A 10,849-nucleotide genomic window follows, 5' to 3' on the forward strand; every position below is an offset into this window, starting at 1 on the left:
ATAAAGTGACATACAGTCAGGCCCGGATTAATACAGTGTGTGGCCCTGGGTGACCACACTTGAAGTGCCCGCCTCCTTCCAATTTACACGTAAAAAAAGAAAAAATTACTATGGCAATAAAGACCACAGATTTGCATGAACTGGTGCATTCCTATTAGTGGGGGGATGTTCCGGTTTATTGGTTGACAGACATTGGAGACAGTGGCTGTGAAGGCTGACTGTACCTGAAGTTTGAGGCCCACTGTCATGGCGATGGCACAGCAGCACATCCCTGCCTGACCAGCCAGGACCAGAGTACGCCTTCCAGCCTTGTCCACCAGAGCAACCTGGAACACACAGTTCATCTGTAAGCCCGTGTGTAAGGCCGTGTGTGTGTGTGTCGTGTGTGTGTGTGTGTGTGTGTGTGTGTGTGTGTGTGTGTGTGTGTGTGTGTGTGTCTGCGTGTCTGTGTGTCTGTGTGTGTGTGTGTGTGCGTGTGTGTGTGTGTGTGTGTGTGTGTATACTTTTGTGGTGTGTAAATGTGTGTTTATGTGTCTGTGTTTGTGTGTGCATCTGATTGTGCATGTCTGATTGTATCTGGGGCATGTGTGTGTAGCTACTCACAGACACCAGAGTGAAGATGGTGTTGATGACTCCTACTCCTATGGTGGCATACACTGGTTGACTGACACCAGCCCGGGTGAAGATAGCCGTGGAGTAATAAAAGATCTTAGGGACCAAAACAAACATTGATTTTGAGAAGTTGCCATTAACACACAAACTAATGTGCTCTGCTTATAAAGTGATAGATAGTCAAATTCCCTATGGCTGATTACATTTTGTGATTCTTGACAGCAAAGTGAATACAGCTGTACAGCTGCAGAGCAACACAAACCTCAGTTGCTCATAAAAACACTCATCAGTTGTCTTTTAGTCTTGCTAATGTGCACTTATTCTCTGAGCATCATCTTAGCTGTATGTCATCTTATCCTGCCATAAAACATCTGGATTTGAACTGAATTGAAAGCAACTGAATGAGAGATAGAAAACACAATTGACACTCACAGCATTGATGCCAGATAATTGCTGGGAGAGGTGCATCATGAGCGCCACAAACAACTGCTGTCTGTAGACAGAGGAGCGGATCTAGGAGATAAGACAAACCCAATGTAGGCTACAGTAAAGTGGATATTGTGGAACAGGGCAAAAACTCACAGCTAGCATGTACTTGCGATGATGATGATGATGATGATGATGATGATGTGTGTGTGTGTGTGTGTGTGTGTGTGTGTGTGTGTGTGTGTGTGTGTGTGTGTGTGTGTGTGTGTGTGTGTGTGTTGAATGTATTCTCTCTCCCCTATCTTTCCTGTCACTCAGCTTTTACAAACCCCTTGGCTAACACACAGATACCCTCTAAGCTACAGCTACTATAGTCATTATTACCTAATTAAGTAATGATTAAAGATGTTATAATATGATTATTACTGATTAACTTGGCCCATTGACAGGGTGCCTCTGCCCACCCCGAGGAGGAATGCTACCCTAAGCTGCATGGGTAAAGATTGCTCAGCACCAGAGCAATTCTAGTGTAATTGCAGTGTTCTGGTGGCTCAGGCAAAAGTATTTATTCCAAAGTAAGATATCCATCATTAAAGAAATAGAAAAAAGTGACGCCTACAAAATGATTGCTTGGATTAAAATAAGCATATATGGATTATATTTTAAGTTTGAAGTTACCCAAATGTTTCTGCTACAATCAGTTGCATGCTTGAATATTGAATATTAAGCAATGTAACACTGGACAATCATCACATTTGCATTTGAATATCTGACCCTCTATGATAGGGTCCTACCATAGGGACCTACCAAAGAAAGGATGGAGATCTTGTCCTCCTTCTCCGCCTCCTCCTTCTCTCTCCTCATCTCTTCCAGATCAGGAGTGGGGTCGTACTCCCCCTTCAGGCGACACAGACCTGCACAGCAAAACACAGGGGGGTGGAGGATAGGACGCAGAGTGTGTGTGTGAGAGAGAGAGAGAGAGAGAGAGAGAGAGTGTGTGTGTGTGTGTGTGTGTGTGTGTGTGTGTGTTGTGTGTGTGTGTGTGTGTGTGTGTGTGTGTGTGTGTGTGTGTGTGTGTGTGTGTGTGTGTGTGTGTGTGTGTGTGTGTGTGTGTGTGTGTGTGTGTATAAACTCATGTGTGCTAGAGACAGTGTAGGAGACTGTGTGTGTGTGTGTGTGTGTGTGTGTGTGTGTGTGTGTGTGTGTGTGTGTGTGTGTGTGTGTGTGTGTGTGTGTGTGTGTGTGTGTGTTACTCTTGCGGGCGGCCTGCTCCTGGCCCAGTTTGATGTAGAGGTATCGCGGGCTCTCAGGACACAGGGGCAGCAGCAGGGACTGTAACACCGCTGGAGCCCCAGACAAACCCAGCAACAAGGGCCACATATCGTCATTACCAAGCAGGAAGTCCAAGCCTATCACCTGCACACACAGAGAACAGCATGTTGCATGGTGCCCTCAGAAGGGCTAAATGTATATTTGAAACCAATAAAAACATCTCTCTTTTTTTTACAGTCCCGTGGCCCCTCCTATCAAATAAAACTGCCTATTTCCCTCACTCATATTCCATTGGTTTAAGCTTTTGATTGCGGGTCCTCATTGCATTATATCAATGTATAGATGCTGCTGTTTTGAATGATATTTAGATAAGATACATGTCACATCCATCTGTGTGCGTGCGTGCATGTGTGCGTGCGTGTTTGGGTGTGCACCTCACCTGGCTGACTAGGATGCCAATGACTATAGCCAGCTGGTGTAATGTACCCAGAGCCCCTCTGTACGCCTTGGGAGCAATCTCTCCAATGTACATAGGCACCAGGCCCGAGGTCAGTCCTGAAACACACACACAGACACAGCATGGGCTAGCTGACTCTAAAGGCTAATGTCCACCAGCTCCGGAACCAGGGGCGTTTCTACGGGTGGGCCTGGGTAGGCACAGGCCCACCCACTTCTTGCCCTGACCCACCCAAAAAAAAAAGAAGAAAAAAAAAAAGTTTGTTTTCTAGAGGCAAACTTGCTGCTGCCTTGCTAGCTAATGGTTTTGTAGGTTAAAAACGCAGGGCACATCATCTCCAGAGTCTAATGCATGACGACTTCATGACATCTAGGAATTTTGCACGCTTTGCGCGCAAAATTTCGTCATGCAATTGCCCCACCAATTTTATCCAGGCCCACCCAATTTTATCCAGGCCCACCCATAATTGAATTTCTGCCTACGCCCCTGTCCGGAACAGATGCGGTACAGCTCCAGTACAGCTGCGAACAGACCCACACTCATGTCTACTCTGTCAGACACATGTGGGTTCCGACAAAAATAGAACAGGTGCGTCATCTTTCTGTACTGCATGCATTGCCCATCTATTAACATAGGCGAGAGTCGATCTGGCAGTTTTACCGGATCTGCAACACAGCAGTAACACATCTGGTGTACATTGCCTGTTAGTGTACATTCAGCATGCAAAACAGGCCCTGCTCTGTCAGTGAGAAACACGGCACAGGTGAGAGTTATGACCCCCTTATTGCACAGGTGAGAGTTATGACCCCCTTATTGCTAGGCTAACTGGGGTTGTGCAAAAGTGGGTGCAGCTTAATATTAGGGAAGCACTCCTATTTTGTACACTTTATAATACACACACTATAATTGTATGACTGTAACCAACGTCTCTGCACACCTATGTGTGTTTACCTTTAGAGCAGTGATACTAACCCTAACCCGAGGCTCTAGAGCCACATGCAGCTCCTTTATGGGTAATTGTGGCTCTTTTAAGTCCTACTTAAAATAAATAAATAAAAAATCTAATAAAATAATGGGAGGAAAGGGACTTTTTTTGGATTGTGGCTTTTGCAAAGCTTTTGTTTGTCAGTGTGGCTCCTGAGTAGTGCAAGGTTGAGTACCACTGCTTTAGAGTATAATAGTATCGCTATGTGCACACATAATTTTATATCATCTAAAAAACAAAATCAAAATATTTGTTGTACATATATTTGATTTTATACTCTACTACAGATTTTCATTTTAAAGTTAATAAGCCTTCTGCAACTTGTAGAAGGCATACATGTGTGTATGGGAAGTTATTTTACGTTGTGTTTTATAAAGCCATAATAGTGTCTCTACATCAAGGGCAGTTTGTCTCATAGTGCATCCCATGTACATTATGATTACAATGTTCAATGATATGAACAGGGTCCAAAATTAACACCAGCCACCAAAAGCTGGTAAATTATGCAAGTGCCTGGAATATTCGCTTCACTCATCAGCCACCATTCACTAGTCATTTGGCTGGTGAACAAAAAAGCTAAGTTTGGACCCTGGATGTGAATATGAACTGAGGGTATTAACATGTGTTTTACTGTACCACAGTAGAAGCCCATGACAGCGCGGCCTGAGATGACCATGAGGTGAGGTTTCCACATCTTACACAACCCCATCAGCAGTCCAGCAGCTATAGCCAGGACGTTGACCACTAACATCCCCTTCACCCTGCAGGGAGGGAGGGAGGGAGAGACAGATGACAGAGGGAGATAGAGGCACATGATGGATCAGGGCATTTATCGCTCTGACACCGTGGCAGCAGGGGCGGAGCTACACTGTGGCAGTAGGGGCGGAGCTACACCGTGGCAGTATTGCATATTGATCATTTATAGCTCTGACACCCCTAGTGGCAGTATTGCATATTGATCCTAAAAAGATGGCTTCTCACTTCTTGTTTCTTCCTCACCTCCCTCTCAGGTCTCCCACAAATCCCACCAGGAAGGAGGAGAACACGCCGCCGATGGAGAAGATTGCCACCGACAACGACCAATACATGACCACGGCAGGGTGTGCACCCGCCTCCTCCTCTGTGCTGTTCTCTGATAGGACGGCAGCCTTGTCTGACCACACCCCCAGTGATCGCCCATAGTGCCTTTCAATGACCTATGTATGACATGGGGATGTTTGTTGATTTTTGTGACTGTGTGCAGAGACAGAGACATGAAAAGACACACACACACACACACACACACACACACACACACACACACACACACACACACACACACACACACACACACACACACACACACACACACACACACACACACAGAATGTGCACACACATGCATGCACATCATGGATTCTGTGGGAATCTCTTTTACAAATGGCTTGTGTATTTATGATTAATTATCCATACATTTTGCTGTAAAACAGGTAACACTTTGCATCTTTTTAGATGATCATTGACATTGACAAAATGTATATACTTCAATTGTAGAACAATGGAAATATGTTTAACTAACAGTAAATTTGATCTTTGGTATATATTATCTAATATTGATTGCTGGGAGTCTGTGATCCTCCTGCCCCTAATTGAAAGGCTAATTGGGAACAAGTCTTCATTGTTTCCTATTTGATATACAGTACCATGCATTTACAGTAACTAGATTAATGATTACAGTAATTATATATTAGGCAGCAAACATTCTCTGTCGTGGATTGTAATGAATTAAGTCCATTGTCTACCTGAACTAAACTCATTTCAACGCAATATTCAGATTCAGATTTATTTTTGGCGGTACATATGCACAAATAATTTAGCTTGGTGTGCAAATAGGAGACGAACAAAAGCAGCAAAAAGTAAAGTGGCATCCAGTGCAATATACAGACACTACACTAGCAATAGACAGTGGGCAAAAAGCATAAGCAATGCTATAGTAGTCAGAACACTGAAACACTGAAAATATGAATGTATATAAAATATAAAAATTTACAAAATGATAAATGAAAGGGAATGAAAGATCATATACTGTATATAAATGTGTGTGTGTGTGTGTGTGTGTGTGTGTGTGTGTGTGTGTGTGTGTGTGTGTGTGTGTGTGTGTGTGTGTGTGTGTGTGTGTGTGTGTGTGTGTGTGTGAGTGTCTGCAGAAAGTCGAGGGGAGTATTTATGAGTTTGACTGCCATAGGAAAAACTGTTGTGATGGAGTGAGGTTTTGGTCTTGATAGGCCACACCCTTTTGCTACTGTAGGGGAGACTCAAAAAAATGTGTTGGACAGACTCATGCGACTAATAAGAAGCGCCTACCTTCTGAGGTGGACCAATAAGAAGCACCTACCTTCTGAGGTGGACCAATAAGAAGCGCCTACCTTCTGGGGTGCGTTGATGACTCCCAAACTGTAACCATACTGCAGGGACCCCAGAGCTGCCGTGCACACAGCCAGGGCCAGAGTACCTGTTAGCTGCTGCCAGAGGGAAGGCTAATCAATATGATGAAGACACACATGAACGCATGGACACACACGCACACGCACGCACGCACGCACACACACACACACACACACACACACACACACACACACACACACACACACACACACACACACACACACACACACACACACACACACACACACACACACACACCAGCAAGCACATAAGTGAGCAAACATTCACACAAATGTACACACAATGTACACACAGTAGTTAGTTATTTTATTGACACAAAAAGATAAAACATTTTGTGTCCAATCAATATACAAAAACACAAAAATACAGACAAATACAGACACAAACACAGATGCATGTAGAGATGTGCGGGCTCACACAGACACATGCACGCACGCACGCACACACACAGGTTCTGCAGTGCTAGAAATTCATACTGTATGTCAAAGAAACACAATATTATTACAATCTGACAATTCCTGTCAGAAAAAATGTCATCTATACTAATGGACGGACTCCCACAGTCAAGTGAGTTTCATCACTGCTTTGTACATTATTTCTGACAACCTTATTACATAAAAAATAATTTAATTTGACTTGTATTTGATTTGAGTGAATCAAAATGTATGACATTTATTACCTTAAATGCAAACATAAAAGAAATAAATCACTGTTTGTGAATAAAGAACCAAACCTTTCTGCATAAGAAGCTGTTCATTTCTCTGCAGTACAGTATGCAGCCCTCTGAGAGCATAAAGCCTCATGTCACAACATTGTTGTGCCAACATGTAAAACCCAAGAAAAACCATGTGGTTGCAAAAAGAGGACTCACATTGTTTTGTATGAAATTGGTCAAATATGTTCCTTGTTTTGTAAAGAATGTGTTTGTGAAGAATCGCCTTACCTTCCCTGACTCCATGATGGTCCAGAGTGTCAACCCTTGCTCAGCCGAAGGTAATGATCAATGAAAGCCAGTGTGATCAACATGCTGTGCCCACACTCTGATCTACACACACAGACACGGACATACCTGCTGACAGCACATTTTGTATGCATAAAACAGTTATTCTTTTCTTCCTTCTAACACAGACACACATTACTCCTGTGGGAAGGAATTAAAAACCATGAGAAAACTGACAGTGTAGAGTCTATTTGGGGTGGAAAGACTGGTTTCTGAATTTTCTCTGTGACGCTATATACTGATACATGGTAAATAATGATACATTTTAGTATGATATGGCATTGAATACTGTATATCTGGCCAATAGACCAATAACCATATTAATTAGGTACATGTTGCTGCTCAGATTGAAAGTGGTGTTCTTTGTGACATCTGGGCAGCACTTAACTCTGTCCCACACACACACACACACACACACACACACACACACACACACACACACACACACACACACACACACACACACACACACACACACACACACACACACACACACACACAATTAGGGTTAATGATATACTTCTGGGAGGGACAAAGTCTGAGGGTCGGTGATATCTCAGATGATGCAAAAATGCACGCTTGCAGAATAGACTCTCGCACGCACGCCCGCATGCACACACACACACACACACACGCACACACAAAATAGGTGTGACTCCAGCAAGAAAACTTAATGTTCTAGTTTAATTTATTTCTCTCTTACAGCATCTCTTTTACAAAACAAAGAAACCCCAAATCAGGACATTAGTAATGCTCTTTCAAAATAAAACAAATCAGGACATTAGTAATGCTCTTTCAAAATAAAACAAAACAAATAATAAAGAATACAGTGGTTCCATCTTTGAAAGGAGAGTCCTCAGTGTAATGACCGTCAGCCTTTCCAATAGGAAGGCTGAACGCCATGATGGACAAATATAGGGATACCTCCCCTTATACACACATGAACACAAAAACAATCTTGCTTGTTGCACATACACACAGACACATGCACGCACACACACAGGGAAGACATGGTTTCTTCAGCTCAGCTCGTTATTGCTAAAACGTTAGCCTGCTCCCCCTAACAGAGACTAGATCAGTAAACCTAACGCACAGTACAGCTGCACAGAAACACCTAACGATGCACGTGTGAAACGATCACTGCGGCGGCCTTGGCAATGCTACAGAAAAATGCCTTACTTTTAATCCGTTAATAGAAAGAGAAATAAAGGAAAGCCTCAATTCACATGGTCATTGTGTCATTGGAGAGGATGATCTTAACTCTGTATCCACCAGAGCAAAAGACAGATCTGCATCACATGGCTCTCGAACATGGAATGAGGCGCCATTATGCAAGGACTGGCCTGCCCTTAATACAGTGTTACAAACTTAATACAGTATGCATTAATGATAGATCAGTACTAAATAACACATTAAAAAAGAAATGGCAACGTTTTATCATAACATATTCGATTACTCCTTTCAAAGAATAAATCAAGTTAACTTGGCTTAAAGTCATTAATGTACATCTCCATTGCAGAGAGACATATCGTCAATGTGTTCAAATTAAATCATAACACATGGAAAATGTAATGCATATAATAATATTAATTATAAATGACAGGAATAACCTGTGGGCCTCTGTTTGGGTTTTGCTTACATCATGCTAGGCACCGTACAAACAGTTAGGAGCCAAAATCAGAAGAATCCATCAGGGAGGAGCATCAATAGGACACGTAGAGAGAGCTTTGAACAATGAGGGCTTTTTCATGCACAGAGTATTCTGGATACCTATCCTTGTTCAGGTTGTATTCAGGATAAGCTGTTTCAATGCATCTTCATATCCCATACTAACAATATCCCTGTATTCATGAATAAACAGAATATTCAGAGTATTTCCATTTTAACCAAATGGAAACACTGCAACAATCAAAAGATACTTTGATTGGCTTTGTGATAACGTTTGGTGTTTAGATCCACCGACTCATAAACAGTATCTATAGGATAATATCCGAATAACAAATCTGCATGTAAACGCACCCAATGTTGCATTTATCGCGTTAAGTCTAGTTCACACACAGAAAGAGATTTGCTCAGTTCATTTTCTTTCATGTCAACGTCCCATTGTGATTCCTACTTGATTTAAACGGGACTCTTGGAGTGAATCACCTGTCATTTCAATATCGAGTCATAAACACACATGCACTCACTCACTCACGCACGCACGCACTCACTCACTCACATAATATCCTGATTCAGAAACACAGATGTGCTGTACATTTCGTCAAGCTTCGGAAACCGACTGACTCCAAACTGTTACACAGGGTAAAAATAACAGAATTAAAACCCACATAGCTAATGAACAGAACGATGCTCTCATTGTTCATTTAATATTACAGTATATCTGATGCAGCACCTTCGGAGTTTAAAGACTTAAGAGTGAAGACAGGGAGACTGAGGTCGGACGACGTGGGCAGGGGGGAGGAGAAGAGGAGAGGGGGAACGAGGACAAAAGACAGGAAGACAGGATGGAGCGGTGATATTTCATTTTTAAAGGGACACGGGCGGCCATCTTTGCATACCGTTACCGTGAGACCGCCTATGACAGCAGAGGGGAGGGGAGAGACAGAGGGAGGCGGGGGGTATAGCGTACTTCTACAGTGGTTCTACAGTTGTTGAACCCTTGAATGCACTGGTCCTTCTGGAGAGAAAGGAGGCAGAGACAGACAAAGTGGGAGACAGAGATACAGACAGAAAGACAGACAGACAGAGGAAGAGAGTATTTGGAAAGCCAGTGGCACCCAGTTTGCAGTTGAGTTAGCGATGGCTTCTGCATGACCCAACAGTATCCAGGGCAACATGTCTCTTCGTTTAGATCAGGTCTTTGTTGTTGTGTTGTTTTTTCACTACAATATCTTTGACATTTTCTACAGCGTTTTTAGTCTCTCCAGTGTCAAGAGTTCACGTCCGGGCCTCCCAGTCCGGCAGTTCGTTTGATTGGTGCGAGATGAACCTCGGGCTGAGATGGGATCACCGGGGCCAGCCAATGGGAGAGCGAGGCAGAGCGGAAAGTGGGAGGAGCCATCACCAGTTCATCATAGAGTTCCTGTTGAGGGTCATGAAGAAGACCTGGCTGCTGCCACCCGAACGCACCGATGCAAAGAACACCTGGACGACAGAGAATGTGTTCATAGGCTTCAGTTCAAAATGCTACAAAATAAATTGTTACCTGATGTTCATTTCTCAATAAATGAGGAAAACAAAGGATAAAAGCTAAGTAAAAGTTAACAAAATCAATAATAGTCAGTTGTGGATTTTATTTTCATGCTATTATTCTGTAAAAGCAAGCATCACATTTTACAAAACGTGGATATCTCTGTTTGGAATCAAACTTTTAAATGTTTTAATATGCATTTTTCAGTGTGTTTTTGATAGGTACAGGTCAGTTTTAAGGAACGCTTTGTTCAGCATTTTCCACCGATCCGTCGTACCTATAAAAGCTGTCAAATGATAACCTATTTTTAGTTTTTATCTATATGGCTCTGGGCAAGAGTGCATTCCAATAGAGAGGCAAAGTGCCCGCCTACTGATACTGGGTTGCTCTGAACACTCTTTGACTCTTCCTCGAGCCTTACAACAAGCCCTCATGTTCGGTATGGTCATAGCAAAAAGG

At 42.9% G+C, this 10,849-nt stretch overlaps 1 protein-coding gene across 1 annotated transcript; it reads right to left on the reverse strand.

Moving 5' to 3' along the window:
• Nucleotides 1-224: 224 nt before the first annotated feature.
• Nucleotides 225-7,155, reverse strand: LOC310772166 (solute carrier family 2, facilitated glucose transporter member 2-like; the record flags this gene model as incomplete). The annotated part of the gene is made up of 10 exons (XM_083664609.1): nucleotides 225-326; nucleotides 604-708; nucleotides 1,045-1,125; nucleotides 1,846-1,952; nucleotides 2,292-2,454; nucleotides 2,750-2,865; nucleotides 4,389-4,513; nucleotides 4,752-4,948; nucleotides 6,158-6,253; nucleotides 7,141-7,155. Coding segments are annotated over 10 exons (1,107 nt in total), but the record flags the coding sequence as incomplete, so codon positions are not given.
• Nucleotides 7,156-10,849: the final 3,694 nt, after the last annotated feature.

Source organism: Poromitra crassiceps, assembly GCF_964638095.1.
Source record: "Poromitra crassiceps genome assembly, contig: HAP1_SCAFFOLD_2156, whole genome shotgun sequence".
Lineage (NCBI taxonomy): Eukaryota > Metazoa > Chordata > Actinopteri > Beryciformes > Melamphaidae > Poromitra > Poromitra crassiceps.